Here is an 18,706-nt window from a genome sequence, read left to right as displayed (position 1 = left end):
CAGTGCCTCAGCACTGTCACAGTCAAGAACTTCTTCCTAATATCAAAACTAAATTTCCCCTCTTTTTATTTGTACCACCTCCCCCTTGTAGTATCACCACAGTTCCTGATGAAGATTCCTTCTCCCTGCAGCATCCCTGCAGGGCCCCCTTCAGCAATTGGAAGGATCTGGAAGCTGAGGTGTGTGGGCTGAGGAGATGGAGACAGCTTTCCAAACAGCAAGATGGGAAACCTCAGATCCCCTTCTGGGCAGGGCAAGATGTGTCCCAACAGGGCTGTAGGGAGAGCCCCAACAGAAACAGGGAAGGTGATGTCCATAAGGACCAGGGAAAATCCTACAGAATGAACATTAGTTCTGGCCACAGAGTTCAGGGACAGTACCCTACAAGGGGACAGCGTGTGCAAGGATCAGGAAAACCCTAAAGAACAAGAGCCTGGAACAGAACATTCAGTAAGTTTTTAGCTTACAGAAACATCTCCACACTTGTAACTCATCTCTCATGAGCTTTTATTTGAAGGACCATTAAGAACTCTGGTAACCAGGACATTAAACTATATTCCTTCCCATTTACTCATGGTTCCTGAAGTATCCATTTCAGAGCTGCCCAGCTGAGGAGCCACCCCAGGTACAGCCTGGATCACCTGGGTTTGTCCTGCTGGGAAAGCACCTTCACACCAGCGGGGCAGAGCTGCTGTTCCAGCAAAGTAAGGGACAGTTTTCCAGCAGTGCTCTGGTGCCAGGCACTGGGATGATGTTCTCACAGCTCCAGCACAATGTTCTGAACTTCTGTGCAGCTCACTTTTCAGAAGGAGGGCCATCATCAGGGACAAAGAATGACACCATACGCCTGAGCAGCCGAGTAAGAGGAGGCTGAACCTCTTTGTATGTTATTTCTGTTGTCACTGTCAATCCAAAAGGATATTCCTTAGTGTGTACTTCCTTGCGGGGTTGGCTTGCCTCAGGATCATTTTCATTCTCTAAGGAATAGAAAGGATGGTAAGGGAGGGAAGACAAAAAAGAGCACAACAATAAAAATGTTTTATCCCTTTATCATGGCAGCCATGTATTCTTTTTGATTTTCCTTCCATTCTGAGGACCAGATAGCAAAGATCTGTTAACCATAGCCAGAAAAACTGATTTAATGGGGTAGATCAGATACCTGCCCTGGTACTGGACAATTCTCAGTACTACAGTAGCAGTAACAACAGGATTCCCAAGCTATCCACATCAAAACTAGCCCAAGCAGCCCAGTGCGAACACCCATTAATTCCACTGTATGACCACCCTCTCAGTAAAGAAATGCTTCCAACCTAATTCTCCGGCAGCACAGCTTCAAACCATTCCCACAGCGCAAATAAAACCAAAAGCTTGGGAAGAGCCTAGGGCCCGTTCCCGCGACTTGAGATATAGCACAAGCTTCTCCCATCATCACGGGATACATCTCCCCTCAGGAGGGACACCCGGCTCACTCAGCCGGCAGCCTCACAGCCCGAAGTGCCCCGAGGGGCGGGCTGGCAACACTCAGCGTCACTTTCCCCGGCCGGGAAGCGGTGGGAGCGGGACTGGGGAATCCCAGGGGATCCCCCTCAGCCAGGAGAGCCCAGGAGCCGCCCGCGGCCGAGCTCTCCCTCACGCAAGCCCCGCCCCGGACATGACGCGCGCCGACCGGGCTCTCCCTAAGCGAGACCTCCCCAGCCCCCGGAGGTGACTGCAGGCCCCGCTGCCGGTACCGGTGCCGGTGCCGCCTTTCTCCATGCGGCCGTAGTAGATGAGAGCGCCCAGCGTGGTCCAGGCGCCCAGCGAATAGACCAGCGCAGCCCTGGCGTTCCACACGGCGGCGCGCACCGGCTTCATGGCCGCCCGCCCGGAAGCCCCGCCCCCAAAAGGGACACGCGCCGAGGGGCGGGGCATGGGCAGGGGGCGGGGCAAAAGGAGCCAAGGGCCGCCCATGGCAGCGACAGCGGGGTTTGGGGACAACGCTATGGAGGAGTGCTCCTACCCTGTTTTGTTTTTCATTAATACGGCTCCCCACTTGCTGGGAGACCTCTTAAGAACTCTTAAAAGAGAATTCTTAAAAGTTAGGCTAAAGCTGTCAAAATCTCTGTTGGCTAAGACACCTTTCAACTCTAATTAGGATGTGTGGAAAACGCAGAGTGAACAGAATATAGACAAACGGCAATACAAATAAATTAGAAGGGAGAAGTAAAAAACTCTCCCTGAATGTTTATTTCGTGTAACAGTTAAAATCCTTAGTTTAAAAGAGAGGAAAGGAAATGTAAATGAATTGGTCCACTTCTGTCATCAACACGATCCATGTAAATCTGCTGCTGCTGCTGCTCAGTGTGATCAGTCACGATGCACTAGAGACTGCCAGCTTTTTCAGGTGGTCCATGAACACCTGGAGACTCACATCATCTGTCAGGATTGGAGCTCCTGATTCCTGCAGAAAAAACAAAGAAATAACAAGCCTAAAATACTGCTGGCTAACACAGGGGATGAACTGAAAGCAAATCAAATGTCTGAATTCATTGCCTGCTAAAACCTTTTTCTCCTGCAAAACCCAGATGCCACTCTTTGGCAACAGCACTGACATTATCCTCTCATACAATCTGAACTGCTGCAGGGAAGTCTCTTCTTATAAAGCACTGGGAATTTTGCTGCCCAAAGGTAAGCAAAGAGGATAAAAAAGTCTAATATTCTCAGCTAAATTAGATCTACATGTATCCATATGCCAGTTGCCTTTTCCAGAATAATAAAAATGCATGACATCCAAGCTTGAAAACTCCATTCTGATCAGCCAGTGCTACCATGATAAAGAACTAAAGACAAATGTAATGATGTTTGTGGCCCCTTGGTGAGACAAGATGGCCACTACACACACAAGCGTGTCCATGTGTATTTTAGAGCATTCCCAAACATGAGCAGCTCCTGCATTGCTTACCTGGCCCCAGGCATAGAGGTTATTGTGGGTCTGAGAAGGATTCACTTTAGACAGGAGGAACCGGGCCTGTAAAGACAAAAGAGGAGGAGTTTGGTAAAATGAGAGCCCTGTCTGCTCCTTCAGGCTTCATCCCACTCTAGATGCATGACCAGCAATGTTCCTCTGCTTTTGCAAGGTACTAATTTAACTTAAGCAGGTTTCAAGCCCAGAAATCCCTGCTCCACAGAGTTTGTCTCCCAGGGGCACTGAGTGCCCTGCTCCAGCAGGCTGTGCCCAGCTGGCAGCTCTGATTCCATGGCACAGGAAACACCAGCACTGCTCTTCTCCCCCTGCCACATCTGCTCTTCCAAAAAGGGCTCAGTGCAAGACCAGTGTAACAGGGTCACATCAAAAATCAACACCAAATCTTTGGTTTGGAGCATCAGTTCCTGCTCCTTTACTGCTACAGGTACAGTATACTGCAACTCCAGGAAGAGTGAAAATAAGAACAGTTTTATATCCTCATTCAGTGTCTGAGAGTGAAGATACAGATGGTCAATCATTCAGCATTAGTGTCCTAGCAAGCTAACTATAGACACACAGCCAAATCATTTATTTCCCACCTTTCTACTGGGGAATAAAAACATATTTAAGTTGGCTTTCCCATTTTTTCCACTCTCAGATTTCATAACCATATTCAGCAAGTGATCAGCCTATTAAAAGACAGAGTTGTAGCGAAAGCTGATAAGAAAATATGTAAGCTCTGTACTTTGAAGAGCTAAACTGTGTTTGACTACCAGAACCATCCTTTTAGAAAAGCAGAATGAGCCATTTGCTCTAGGCAGCAACAGAAAGAGTTCCTCCAGAAAGTTCCTTACCTGACTGCCCCCGTGCTCAGTGTGGATGTAACGTGGCATTGGGAATCTGGTCTGCAGGATTTCCTGGGCATCATCCAGTGGGGCTTGCAGGAGGTGCTTGAAGTTTTCATATTCAGGCATGTCTTGGTAGCCAGCTTTCTGCCATTGGGCAATAGTCTATTGATGGGACAGGGAGGAAAGGAAAATGGAGCAGAGGGGTCTACAAGCCTCCCCTTTTTACCCTGAGAATGCTACATGTGCTTCTGCTGAGGGGCAAACACACACCTTCACTGCTGTGCCTACAACATTGCTTTCTGTCCCTGAATTTAAGGCACCCCACACAAAACCTGGCAGCAATTTGTGCAGTGCCAGAGCAGTTTGTTGAAAATCTTCAATATGCTTCAGCCTGTGCCAACATAGAAATGAAACATTTATAAATCACTGACTTTTTGAATCTGGCTTGGCCTTACATGCACCATATGTCTGCAGCAATTCCTCTGTACATACACAGGTCAGACACACAGCTCTTCCCTTGTCTGAATTTTACCCACCTGCTGAGTGTCTTGCTCTGCAACAGAAAGAAATTCCTTAAGAGAATTCCAGAAGATTTTTAGAAAGGGACAGTATCTAAGCATTTCCCTCAGTCATGAGAGAAGGAACAGCAGCTTTCAAAAACATCCAGTATTTAGAACTGGAAAACTGCCTGATTTCTTGAAGAGTCTCAGTACCTAAGTATGAAAACCCTGCAAGAAAAAGTCTGTCACTCCTCTGAAAATACTTGCAACTCTGTTAAAGTATGTATCATCTTGTAACTCTGCTTTGCTTCATTTCCAGTTTCTCTGACCTTTTCCAGGCATGGTAAGGGACCCCCTTCATGGCCAAGCCAACACAACAGCTGCTATGATATCTGGTCTGTTTGAGCTAGGTCTCATAAGCTCTTGGAGATTTATATCACACCCAAGACAGCTCAGCTACCTTAGAAGGCATAAAATCAGCAGGATGGCTTCTGTGGTAGTGTTAGAAATATTAAAGATTTATAAAAGGCAAAATAACAAAATGCTTCACAGAGAAAAACTAAGCCAGATTCTTGCTCCTGGTAAAACACCTCATAAAAGTAATTGGCTCCTTTATTGTCTTCTTCTTCTTCTAGTAAATTGCTTAGGTGGAACTTTTTGGCTCCTGTCCAATTAGTTATCCTTAAGTTTGAGGTGAAGTCCCCCAGGTCCTATGAGGTGTCTTTTTACCTAATTGAGGAAAGAAACTTCTAGGCTTTTTTCCCTTTTAAGGAGACAAAAGATAGTTTTATCACTCCATCAACAGAGAGCACATTAGTGCTGTACTGCTACTTGGTGCAGAACATATCTTAGTGACTCCAGTATTATTTTTACTCTGACAGTGATGGAATTGTATTCCAACAAGCAGCATGTACATGACATGGTCATGATGCTGTGTGGGCTTTGCAAGGAGTTAGTTTGTTAATATTTCATACTAGAAGCAAAGCTGGCTGCATGCATGGCAGGAGGGAAGGATCACAAAAAGTGAAAGAGAGTGTGTTTCACCATACCTCACCAAGGTAGATCACTATCTGGAAGAAAGTATCCATCAGGAGGATTCTGTCAGGAAGAATACTGCTGCTGTCCAAAAGCACTGGCTGGGGAAAACAAAGAACAAAGTCAGGCACCCCTAAGCTCTCAGATCTCAGGATGTCAGAGAGCAATTTCTATGCCCATCCAAGTGTAATTTGATATGATCTTGAATAAAAATATCTTGTCCTTTAATTATTTTTTTTTAATCTACAAGGGCCTTTTGGCTGAAATAATGTTACTTCAACTCATTATTTTGAGTTGATTGAGCTCTTCCTGGAAAACACAGACTCACCTCAGGAGGCCCATGGAAAGAATAGGCATAAAGGATGGGCTGGATCATAATGAGGGACTGGGTCAGGTCCTGCCTGGCAAAGTGGTGCCGGTAATAGGAAGACTCATCCGGGCTGTTATTGAAGACCTGCAGGAACGGGGAGCGGCGCAGGTGGAAGATGAACTGCAGCAGAAAGGGGAGTGAGATAACAAATGTCAGCCAAAGTGCCAAAACATCTCAACCCAATTCCAGTATTTTTGAACAGCAAATTCTTTGGGGAAAAGTCTGCCCCTTAGTAACTCCTCAGACTTCTTCCCTTACCAATCTCTTGGAGTCTGAACTACAGGATGGGTCCATTACATTAAAAAAGCATCTGTTCCTCCCCTCCTGAATCTGATAAACAGTGCCAGATGTTTCATCCATTCCCACTCACCCCTGCACATTTTTCCCATGGCTGTGGGAAGTGACATTCTTACCTGAGGATACAAAGAAAATGATTCTGACAGCCTAAAGGAGTTGGGATCATCTTTGTTGTACTGTCCAAATTTCTGACACTGTTGGAAGCAAAATGGGTATTTTGGTTATCTCTTTTTTCTATTTTTTTCCCTTTTTTTAATAGAATTTACATCTCTTTTTCTAGAGGGTGTTCTGTTAATTTTTAAACAATCAAGGTATGAACCTGACAAGAACAAGTACTACAGTATTTACAGGCTATTTTTCTTTAAGTCAGTGGTTTTTCTGTCTTACTGGAATGAGAATGAAGACTTAATCTATTTTCATATATATATATATACATTCATAAAGTCTAGATTTGAAATTATCCAAGAATGAAAGAAATGGTGCCTCTACAGCACTACCCTTTCTTTTTCCATTAATTCAGGGCTATTACACCTAAACTGGTCTGCAACCTATGGAACACTTCTTGCAGAACAGCAGATAAGTATTTCACCATTTCATTGAAAATAAGTATCAGTGGTTTTAGGAATTAAACTCTAAATGATCCCACAGTCATTGCAGCAAACAGTTTGCCCCTGTTTGTGCTTGTGCTCCAATCTCTATTTGACTGGCCCTGGCTTTTTAGGGTCTGCTGTGCCATAATGTGTTAGTACCAACCCCACACGGGTGTTTGGACAAGACCAGCACTGATTTAGACAATTTGGGCCTGTGAAATTCAAAGCAAGAGACATTAGGAGGTTGCAGAATTAATGAATCCTGAACTTGCCCATATCTGAATGCTGTGTCCTGCTGTGGGCTCTCCAGTGCAAGACAAACATGGAAATGGTCTAGCAAATACAAACAAACTGGCCTAGCACAGGCCACCAAGTTAGTCAGGGGTTGGAGCATCTTATGAAGAAAATGAAGCTGAAGAAGCTGGGTTTGTTCAGCCTGGTGAAGAGTGAGATCAGGGAGTCAATTTGCTGTCTACCTGACTGGTAACTGGGGTGTCACAGACATCTTTTTCACTAAAAATCCTTTCTTTAGGATTTTCCCTTCTGGGAAGCTGAGACCCCAGAAAAAGAATGCAAACAATGGTTGTGTGCTGCTGCGGAATGTAACAGGTGGATTTTTGATTGGGCCATCTTGAATGTTTATAATTAATGGCCAATCAAGGACAGAGTCCAAGAGAGCTGCCTTTTGTTATTCTATTCTTTTCTATTCTTAGCTTAGCTTAGCTAGCTTCAGAGAGAATCTTTTCCTTTCTATTTCTTTTTAGTATAGTTATAATATCTATAATAATAGATATAATAATATCTATAATAATATAGTAATATCTATATCATAAAATAATAAATCAAGCCTTCTGAACATGGAGTCAACATTCACATCTCTTCCCTCATCCAAGAACCCCTGTGAACACTGTCACACTGGGGAAATGGAAATTCTGATTAAGAGATAGAGGCAGGGAAGAAAAAAAACAACAACCAAACAACAGTGACTGTGACCAGACATTGGAACAGGCTGGCCAGAGAAGTGTAAGAAATCCCACCTTTGGAAATTTCAAAACACAACTGAAAAGACTTGGAGCAAGCTGCTCTAACTTTAGAACTGGTCCTTTAAGCAGGAGGGTTGAACCAGTGACCATCCCACCTGCATTATTCCATGTTTCACTATCCCTTATTCAATCCCTTTCAGCATGGCGGGATGTTCACTTATCCCATCCTAAATTTGCTGATCCCACTGGGTTCTGAGTTATTCCACGCTACAGCGAGGTCACCATGATCCGAGCACAAACAAAAGTGAATCACAAAAATTTCACTGAAATCACTGAAATCAAAAATGCCCCCAAGCTCAGGTGTTGGCCTTACCAGCCTGATGAGCTGCCTGTCCAGCCAACGCAGAACATCAGGTCCCTCCTCAGACTCAGCCCTGTACACTCCCAGCCGTGCCATCAGCACCGCAGCCGCCTCCTGGTCAAACGCGGCCTCGATGTGCTGGAGCTGAGTCTGTGCATCTGCCCAGCTGCAGGGTGAGCAAAGGGTTAATGCCACGTGCATCCACGGGTGCCAATGCAGCAAAAAGCCAGGAATCCCAGCACAGATGGGAGCTGAAGCTGCTGCCACTCTGCCGAGCACTGGCACGGGGTACTCACTTTCTGGCTATGGTGGTGACACGAATGCGCTTCTGCGTGCTGGAGTGTTGGTAGTGGGTGACAAACTGCACTGCCCCCCTGCCTCCCTGAGGGATGGGTGCATTGTGCTGCAAATGAAACACAAGCACAGACTTCAAAACATGATTTCCAGAATGCTTCCCAGCTGTAACAAGCCCCCACAACACATAAAAGAAATAGACACACACAAAAAAATTCTGAAATTATTTCCGCATCACAGAACTGCTGCTTTGCAACCATCCACCTGCTACACAGGGGGTGCCACAGCATTATCTGGACCTGTAAGAAGTGAAAAAGATGATTAAAAAAAAAAAAAAAAAAACAGGACTTACCTGATTTACCACTTCAAAGTAAATGGCCAGAGTTGTACTGGGATCCAGACTACAGATTTTCCATTGAGATGTTCCTCCAATTCCAAGTTCCTGCACAGAGTCAAAAAGAAAACAGCAATTTTCCTCTAGCAGCAGGAAAGGCAAGCTTATGTTAAATTCTGATCAGATGTACAAGTAATGGCAGGCCTTCTAGATTCCATATCTTTTGGGTGTGAATGAAGTTACTGAAGGCCATAGAGTTAAAAGAAGCCTTAGGAAGCAAGAATTTAGTCTAAGAAAGACTGTCATTTCCTAGGGAAGTTTCCTGGAAAACTCTGATATTCTGATTCAACTGTAGGTCTAGACAGAAACTTTCCATTGTATATTTATTTCTTTATTAAAGATTTTTCCATGTCAGAAACTTACATTTTCAGACACACATGGCCCTTTAGCATTCAGGGATATGCATGGTCCAATGGCTCCTGCAATTTTCAGCTCCCTGGAGGTCTTGAACAAGGTAAAAAAAAAAAGAGTTTGTATTTTTTTTTTTTAATGAAGTCAGTCAAATAGAATACACACAGTCTAAATGAGTTGCTCAGCTTTAATGAGATGGTATTTTCCCAGACCACCCACTGCTACAATTAGTGAATCTGCAGAACCACATTTTAATAAGGAAGACATATTTATAGGGATGAAACTGTGTGAAATGTTCCTTGTTGAGTGAGGAGAGGCTGCTTTAAATAAAACATAAACAAACCAAATAAACAAAACAAAAAACCCACACAACAACAAAATTACTAAGCTTCCAAATAAATATCCCTTCAGCATAAATATCCCTTCTTCTCCCAAAGAAGCACTACATCTGACCTCAAACATGTAGACATTCCTACACCCCAAACATCCCAGAAACTGCAATCAAACTCATCTCTCACCTTCACATCCAGATTTGCACCAAAAGCCATCCGAAATTCCCCATTGTAGCCTTTGCTAAATACCCTCTGGAAGGTCTGCTTGAAGAGAGAAGTGTTGAAGGAGTCTCCCATCACCATGTGTCCTCTGGGAAAGAAAAAACAAGAGAACTGAAGCAGTTGGGAACTAGAAGCACAAAGGATACATCCCTGAACCTCTGACACATGCAAACACATGCAGTTACAGCTTTAGAGCATGCCTTTGCATAGGCAGGATTCATACCAGGGAGTGCAGATTCATGGGTGCCTCCTACAAAGCCACACGGGTTAGTGCTCCACATTTGTCAGATTCCTTTCTCAACTCTGTTTCTTGCCATTGCTTCCTTCAAAACGTTTGTGTTTCAACCCTGGAAAGCTCTTTGCTCAGGCTGCTTTCCCTGAGCAGGGCTGGAGCCACCCACACCACACCAGAAGGTGCTGGGCCCCCCCTAAGCACCCTGGCAAACCCAGGCCTGACCAGATGCAGCTCAGTAACACATCCACAGGGTCAAACAGTCTCTCTTCTCCTTGCTGAGCACTGAGGGGTTATTTGCAAACACCTTGCACTTGCAGTAAGACATGCCAAGTCCCCAAAAGGCTTGGGTTAGCACACAGCCTTCCTCACAGAGATCATTTCTAGCAGTATGGGACAGAGACATTTATCCCTTAAGACATGTCACTTAAAACTGGGCCCAGGGAAGTCAAGAATCTCTGGAGAAAGCATAAGCGAGCTGTTAAGCAGAGAAAATCTGGCCCACACAAGGAAAGCTTCTACCCACCATTGAGTTTTCTAACAGCAGTGCTAATTCACATGCTGCTTTGAGACTCCAGAAATGTGGACTGGGATCAGGTGAGGCTTGCCATATAATTCCTGGCAAATTCAAACCACAGTTTAGAACAGAACGATAAAAACCCTTCTGCCCTGCCAGCACACCTAATTGCTTCCTGAACTATTCTCACCCTCCAGAAAACCCCCAAAAAGCAGGTGGCAGCTGTGTGCTGCCCTGCTGTGAACATACCCAGTGAGGTTTGCACAGCACTTCATCTCCAGCAGCCCTGTCTGGTCCAGGGCACAGGCGTAGATGTCGATGCAGTGCCCGTTGGCCGCAGAGCGGTGGGCCAGGGTCTCGTAGTGCTGGGAACACACACTGGGGTTAGGAGGCTGCAAAGGGCAACTTCTGCTGTCCCCACCTCAGGCCAGCACAAGGGACACATGGGACAACCACCAGGGCTGTGGTAGCTAAAGAGATGTTGGCTGCAGCACACTGCTCCCTTCTAGGATGAGCGATGCATTTGGATGAGCCTGAGTTTATTGTCTCAAATATAAACATAAATGACAAGGGATCATCTAGTCTGTGATGACTTGCTGGGAACCCAAAGATAGTTAAGAGAACAGGTGTCATCCTGCTTTTCTCTAAGCTGTCAGGCACCTTTCACATCTGACATTTTTTCTATTTTAATGAAAGAAGACGAAGGAGGCTTTCTGGAAACAACCAGTTCTTGGGAGATTTGTTCCTCTCCAGGAGGAGATACAATGATGGGGATGAACAAACTCTCCACCCACCACCAGCTAAAAAACAATACTGAAATACTTTTTTCTCTGAGAAGGCAAAAGACCATGATGGAGAACTAACTAGGAGGAAGCTTTTTTACCTTTCCCTTAACCATCCTCATAATTTAGTGTACACAAAGACACAGATTATTTCAAGGACAACCATGTAATCCACAAAGTATTCTGACACAACATTCAGTTTCAGCTTTTAAACACACCCATCAAGCCCTAGTACCTACTTTGGTGGCCTTCTTCATGAACCTTGCATTGTCCTTCTCAATGTCATGCCAGGAACGGATGGGGGTTTTCAGTTCATCTCCCACCACCATGCCTGGCCCCTGTGTTGGTGGCCCACCTGTGAACAGCATTATTCTGGCCCCTGTGTTTGGAAATGTGCCCTAAAATAAAAACAAAGACTTATATCAAAAATGGGGAGGAGGGGGAAAAAAGGGGAAACTGATTAAAAAGCAACAATGCTTTCTTTAGAGAAGGATGTGCACGTGCTCCTGCAATGTCAGTGGGGACCTGTCCCTGCTAGAGGCCACCTCAATAAACAGTGATGCACTTCCTGACAGTCACAGCACTCAGATAAACTTTAAACTCAAACCGTATCAAGCTTCATGTCTTCAAAACAGGAAACAGGCAGTTTCTGTTCTCTTTACTTATACCTTAGATAATACTTAGATAAATCCAGTACTTAGCATCACCTCTTGTGTAGCAACACACACAAGAATCAGAAACCTTTAAACACCTGCAAATTTTACCATTTAGATGGAACTTTCCAGCTCACTCTACATTAGCTGGTGCTGGCACAGCTCAAATGTCAGCAGTGACAAATTGCAGCTCTGCACCCCACTGTAACCCAGCTGCACTCATGTGCTTACTTTGGCCTGCTCATCTCAAACAGCAGCATTAGAAGTACCTCCAACAAGCCAACTGCAATGGAAAGAGCCACTCCAGTAGAACGCAGGGGTCTCTTTCCCTGGGTCACTGGCCATGGGTCCCTCTGCAGCTCTCCAAGCAGATCTGTTAAATTCATGTCAATCTTATGCACAGGCTGTAGGAACCTGCAAAAATATAAATACAGTGTTTTCCGGCTTCTAAGTGTGGAGAAGAAAAAAACTGCCTCTGTTGTTTGCCAGACACATAAATTGCACTGAGACAATAACCAGAAACAAAGAGACATGTAGCAGGTTGTCTTCTTATATGCAAACTTTCCAAGATAACAAGCCTATGCAAAATAAAAAATTTGATCAAAGCAAGACATCAGGAACTGACAAGAAGGCAAAGTCACATAAAGAACAGGAAAGAAGTTCAAAGGTGAGTCTGCTGAAAGGCATGAGAGCTACCACTGAAAAAGAGAAAACTGTGTTCAATGGAGGTAAATGACTGTGACAAGACAATACCATTTAAATCTTCCTTCCCCTCCTGGGAAACCCAGGGTTAGAAGCATGACCTACAGATATAAAGGGGCATAAAACATCTGCCCTGCTGGGTGTTCTGAAGCTTACCTGCTGGAAATAACAGGCTGCTCTGGAGTTTGAAGAGGTCTTCCTTGTTGCATGGGGACAGCTGGCCTTGAAAGCCCAAGCATATCCTAAGAACAGTAAAGAGGAAGCAGAGATTTACTATTCAAACACTAAACATATCACTTGTATTATTATTTCATATATCCTAAGGCCTGCAATACTGCAGCATTAAATATATTTAAATCTATAAAATTATTAATCTTTGTACCGCCATTAGGAATGGATCATGGGTCCAGTATGTGAGATGAGATACACAAACTCAGTTCTGAACAAGCTTCCAAGACATTTCCAAAGGCAAAAAGACAGGACAGATACTGGGAGGGCAACAGGCTCTCAGCTGAGAGCACCAAGCCCTCCTTTCTCCCAGAGAGCCCAACAGAGCTGGGGGGTACAAGCCCCCGGCCTGAGGGAAGGCAGAGCACACCTGGATTTGCTTGGCTGTCAGGTCCTTGGTGCCCCGGAACACGTAGCTCTTGGAAATCCCTTCACAGCTCAGCTCGTGAACCTGGACCATCCTGCCAAAAGTGATGAGCCCCACCAGGGCATCAGGGGGCAGCAGGCTCAGGGACATCTGCAGGGACTCCTTCAGGGCCTGCAAATCCTCCTCCTCCAAGCACGTGTCCACAACATACAGGAAGATCAGCGGCGTCTGCGGACCTCGCTGACGGGGGAAGAAATGACATTTCATAAAGCCTCCAGCCAAGGAATAAAATGAGCTCCTTCTTAAGCACCTTGCAGACATGGTATTTATTTGTATTATCCTAGGAATATTTTACACATATATCATTTGTCACAAATAAGTCTGGGAGCTCCAGACTTGCCTGTGGTTCATTTACCTGCACTATGTATTCAATGGTTGAAAACTGAGGCATAAGCTCTGCTGGCTGATTGACTTCAGAAATGCCAGCATATGCTGGGGGGAACTGAAAAAGAGAACAAAAAATTAGGACAAGGAAGCTGCAGGGCAAAAATGTAGGGCTTTTTTCTGCAGCACAGAGCCGGCCCTGCTGATGATGTGGTTATTCAACTTTTTATTTACTGCCACTGCACCAATCTGATTAATTCATTACAAGAAACCCACAGTTTTTTTCTTAAGCACAGACAGGAAAAAGTGGCCAGCAGGATGGACTCAATCCAGTGTAAATAAAAGGTAAGGCTACAGCAGCAACAATGCAGTAGTTGAAATTATTTTAGCCATAGTTTCTGATGGCAAAAGTCTACTCAAATCTAATGAATTGGATAATCTGCAGGAATAGTAAATATCAGATGCAAAAAACACATTGGGATACATGGAACAAAAAAGCATTTTTATCTCCTTGCTGTGATCTGCATGCCAGTAAAACCACTGACAGTATGTCAGACTGTACACTAGCCTGGGGATTCAGCAAGAGAAGCAGGCCAAGGGAAGGGATTTAGAGAAGCAGAATTTATGTTTCATGTCCAGGGAAGGCCATCAATAGTGTTCACTGAAAAGGTGGAAGTGCTCTTTCCAACTCACCTGGTTTCTCTGAAAACAGAAGTTACAAGCCCAAAGCTTGGCCCGATAGTCAACTTGGCTGCAAGGGAAAGATGAGGCATTGGTGTCACTTCAGGAACAATTTCACAGCAATTAATTCATTAATCCCTGCTGATTCACAGCACTGAGGAAGAAACAGACACTCCAGCTTGAACAGCAAGTGTTTCAGGGACCAGACTCTTGTTCTATTATTAGGAAGTTCATTAGATAATCCAGCCCTGCCATTTCCAGGCTTGTCAGCATGAGAGACCACTGCCAGGTCTCTGAAGCTCAGCCCTTGGCAGACACAGACTTGGGTCTAATCATTCTTTCACTGCACTTAGGCTCATCTCATGTCCTATTGTTTGTGCAGCTGTAGCACACAAGTGCTCCAGGGTCAGAGCAGCAGGAGCCATCCACCCAGATCTTGTGCAAACACAGAACAAACAGGCTGTTCCCTGGCCCACAGAGTTTACTCTCCTCAGCCCAGTATAACATCCTGCTAGTGCAGGATGCCACGTTCTCCTCCATGGCTTTGATCTCATTTCACTTCCTCTTACTGGCATTCCCGGCTTTTTCTCAGCCCAACACCAGGTTCTGAGCATGGTGATCATCACATGATCTTGGGATTGAGATATTCCTCTAAAATTACTTCATTATGCTCACACTGGAACTGACCTACAAGCAGCAGGATGTGTAGGAAGCAGGAAAACAAGTGAACATCAGAGTCCAGAGGGAAACAAGTGAACATCAAAGTCCAGAGCACTCAAATCATTAGATTTGAGTATACCACTATAATGGGCATCTTTGTCTATTACAAGGTTTGTCATTCAGCATTAAATTCTCTGGGATGCTGACAGGACTCTCTGTCTTAACAGCCTCCCTCAAAGATCCTCCTGTGCCCTCTGCTCCTGTTAGCTCTAGTAACAGGCATGTTGATGTATGGATTTTAACAAGCCCACCACATCTAAATCAAAGAGGCTGCCAAGCACGGGGCAGAGACAAAGGGCAATAAGGAAGCAGTGAAGCCCAGATGAAAATCAGGTCCCCTTCCAACATCCCCAAATGAGCAACTCCTACCAGAGAGGGTTGAGCACAGCTTTGCAGGTGGGCCTGCTGCAGAGCACTGGCTCATACTGCACGGGGGGCAGGTCCAGGCGCTCCTTCAGCGGGGTCAGCAGACAGGCCAGGGGCACAACCATCCTGGTGGCCTCCAGCCTGCTGGAGGGCCACACGTTCCAGCTGAAGCGCACCCCGTCGCGCTCCTCGTTCTGCTGGATGAACTCCAGGTACGTCGCCATGGCCCCCAGAAGCTCCTGAAGGACAGAAAAATGCACATTCAGGTCATTGGTGTGGGCAACAGACCTGCAAAGGAGCTCAGCACATCAGCTACAGGTGAGGGCACAAGGCACTGCAGGACAAACCAACACAGCACAATGCATTAATCCCATCATCAACTAAACCACATGACTCCATTAATCTCTTCTGTCCAGTGCTCTCATCAATGTTACAGCCAATTAAACCACCAGCAAATCCAACAAAGAAACGAGGAAAGCCGACACTCAAAGTCAGAATGCAAGAGGTTGTTTTTTTTTTTTTTTTTCTTATGATTCACTTTTAACATCTCAAAATCAGCCTCAAGGCAATCCTGCCTGACTGGGTCAGTAAAGGAAAACAGGCCAGATTTGCAACACGTCCTGGAGCCTTCAGCTGAAATGCTGCAGGGAGAAAAGGAGGCCAAGTCTGACACCAAACCAGCCACAAATGTCACCAAGCTGCCAGCCTGACCTGCTTACAAAGGGAAGGGAGTACATGACAAAATATCAAAAAACACCCACTCTGCATGGCATCATTGTCCCACTGTAAGGAAGGAACTGAGAGTCCAGAAGACTTCAGAAAACATCAAGAAGGAATATCCCCAACACAACAGGAGTCATTCTCTGTGTTGTCTCACTAAACTCTTCAAAATAAGGCACAAACAAGAGCTTCCAGGCCATCACTACTTTTGATTTCTCTGAGAAAGGCAAGGACAAGCTTACCAAAACACTTACTTGTCAAATCCAGACCACAGAAACACCACACAGCACTAGCAGTAACTCAGAGAGCCAAAAGCAGCAGCTCCACAACCTGCTTCAGACAAGGAAACTCAGAGGTTCACCTACAGCTGCAGATGCTCCAGGATTACCTTACTCCTGGTCCTCACTGCAGGTGGGATATTCAGGAGGGCCACACACATGAAAAATCAGAGGCAACACCTCTCCTCAGAGGAGCGGAAGTTTTGGTGTAATATTTTCCTACAGAACTCCAAATTCACTGACATTTTCCTCTATGCTATTAAGTATGTAAATCAAGCTTAGGTAGAATTGCCCCATGTTTCCATCCCCTCATTGGACGGACAAACAGAAGGGTTCACAACACAAACAGGTCTGTCAAGGTGAAACTCAGAGCTGAGTCTGCCTGTAAAAGACCCCGCACACCACAACAGCAATACACACATTTGACAGCTCAGGCATGCAGCACAGCCACAGGGTGAATTTATTCCATGTTTCTCCAGCTGCAGCCCAGCATCACTTCCCTGCCCCAGGCAGAGCCTTGACTGCCAAGCTGGGTTTGCCATGAGTTGGGGCCCTGCTTTGGGGTCAGGACAGGTGTAATGGCCCAGCTGGTGTGCTTGGCATGGCTATGGGGGCCACCACAGACCCCAGTGCAGCCATAGGTGCCACCTCCGCCCCCAGACCACTGATCCCCAGCACGACCATAGGGGACCCTCCGCAGGGGACACGCCTGACCCCAGCCCTGCCCTGGGGGACAATGCCGATGCCCAGCCTGGCCGAAGCGAACAGCGCCGAACCCCTGCTGCTCTGTGGGGCACTGCTGACCCCATGAAAGCACCGGGCCAGGGGACACCGCTGACCACGCTCCACACCCCTTCAGGGAACACCACTGACCACCCTCACAGGGGCCGCCCCCTTCCCCCTCACAGGGGCCGTCACTGACCGCCTGACACCGCCTGGGTCGCTCAGGGGGCACAGACCCCCCCATCTCCATTCCCATTCCCATTCCCGTTCCCGTTCCCATTCCCATCCCCTCGGAGCCCCGCCGCTCCCACCTGCCCGCGCCGCTCGCGCCGCTCCCTCCCGGCACGCCCCGCGCGCCCGGCAAGGCCAGCTCAGCGGTACGCGCTGCCCGCCGCCAACATGGCGGCCGCGGCGGCACGCCCGCTGAGGCTCCGTCGCCATCTTAGCTGAGGGCACGCCGCGCCGCCCTTCAAAAGGAGGGGAGAGGCGTGCCCCTACCAAACTTAGCGGGGCGGCAGCGGAGCTTATCTTGGCTAAAGGCGGCAGGTTCCGCCTTGGTATGGCGGCGGACGGGGTGACCCTCCCAAGTGTGGGATGCGGTGCCGCATTGCTTCCCTGGCACGGGATGAGGGAAGCAGCTCTGCCCTCACGGGACTCGGCTGCTTGGGAGCGCGCTGTCCTCTTCAGCCGGGAGCACAGAACTTCCTGGTGTGAAAAATGCATATTTTATGATTGGCTTTTCGCAAATATTGAAATGAATATTATATGTGTTGTGTTAGAAAGTTACACTGTATTATTTTTCTGAAGTAGTGTGCTAAATACAGTTTTAGGTTATAATAAAATGTTAAAATAGAAACGATGCTATGTAAGATGCTTTTTCAAAAAAGGACTCAGCGAGATAGCAGCCACAGAACACCTAAATCTTTCAGAGAAAGAGAATTTATTGCTCTCTTATCAGAAAAAATTATAATTCTAACGGCTTGAAGACGCTGTTAGGATTCAGAGGAAGAAGTTGATGATGACCAGACAGAATCCTGTGTTTGAATGGAATTTATGCATCATGGATGAGGTGTATGAATGCGCACCAGGCTGTTGCTTTTAAGGATTAATCCTCTGTTAACGTGGGTCCTTTTTCGGGCTTATTTTGCCCAGAAAGAGGTACCCGGTCTGTCCATAACTCTTTATTTCTATTGTCTCATATTGTCCTAATTTAAATTGTCCAAATTAATATTACTCTAATTGTATTACTGTTTTTATAACCATTTTATTCCTATTAAACTTTTTAAAATTTTAAAAACAAGTGATTTCCTGTTTTCTTTCTTTTAAATGCAACAGAAATCTGTGTTTGGAATGTGCAGAGTACAGTTCCAGGTCCAAAACAAAGCAAAATGAAATGCTGTCTGAGGTGAACATTAGTTCATACTAATAGTAGCATATTACTGATGTGTGTATGCTAAAGTGTGTAAAATTCAAACTACTAGTATTGCTAACATTGTCAGGTGTAGGATGAACATTCTCAGCCCAGGACTGGCTCTCCAAGTAGGAGGCAAAGCAAATTTGCTTTTCTGAAGTTGTCTGTTTGTTTACAGCTTCCTCCCACTGCCACATCTCAGCAGCAAAGTGTCTTACCAGGAACCAGGGCTTCAAGGCCACAGTGCCCCCCCTGCAAACATTAGATTAACTAAAATATTGAGCAACTATTTTGAGTTTGTGTCCTGTTTTCAACTTTTAGAGTTAATTTTCCTCCCTCAGAGCTGGTTTAGTGCTGCATTTTTTGATTTAGGATTAGGAAGATGTTGATAACACCCTGATAATTCAGTTCTTGCGGAGCA

General features: G+C 45.8%; 2 protein-coding genes across 2 annotated transcripts; both read right to left on the bottom strand.

The window, feature by feature from the left end:
- Positions 1-490: 490 nt before the first annotated feature.
- On the bottom strand, positions 491-1,965 carry SMIM26 (small integral membrane protein 26). Its single transcript, XM_074536868.1, has 2 exons — positions 1,737-1,965; positions 491-977 (listed from the first exon to the last, which is right to left on the bottom strand). The coding sequence occupies exons 1-2, from the start codon at positions 1,948-1,950 to the stop codon at positions 796-798; spliced, it is 396 nt and encodes a 131-aa protein (XP_074392969.1). The 5' UTR covers positions 1,951-1,965; the 3' UTR covers positions 491-795.
- Positions 1,966-2,185: 220 nt separating this feature from the next.
- On the bottom strand, positions 2,186-17,344 carry SEC23B (SEC23 homolog B, COPII coat complex component). Its single transcript, XM_005488521.4, has 20 exons — positions 17,186-17,344; positions 15,157-15,392; positions 14,080-14,137; positions 13,418-13,504; positions 13,006-13,242; positions 12,564-12,649; positions 11,975-12,119; positions 11,292-11,450; positions 10,520-10,635; positions 9,486-9,609; positions 8,980-9,060; positions 8,575-8,664; positions 8,225-8,331; positions 7,941-8,094; positions 6,111-6,188; positions 5,656-5,817; positions 5,342-5,428; positions 3,799-3,954; positions 2,942-3,007; positions 2,186-2,440 (listed from the first exon to the last, which is right to left on the bottom strand). The coding sequence occupies exons 2-20, from the start codon at positions 15,375-15,377 to the stop codon at positions 2,351-2,353; spliced, it is 2,304 nt and encodes a 767-aa protein (XP_005488578.2). The 5' UTR covers positions 15,378-15,392; positions 17,186-17,344; the 3' UTR covers positions 2,186-2,350.
- Between the last annotated feature and the right edge of the window lie 1,362 nt (positions 17,345-18,706).

Source organism: Zonotrichia albicollis, chromosome 3, assembly GCF_047830755.1.
Source record: "Zonotrichia albicollis isolate bZonAlb1 chromosome 3, bZonAlb1.hap1, whole genome shotgun sequence".
Lineage (NCBI taxonomy): Eukaryota > Metazoa > Chordata > Aves > Passeriformes > Passerellidae > Zonotrichia > Zonotrichia albicollis.
This window is presented reverse-complemented; position numbering and strand designations above follow the sequence as displayed.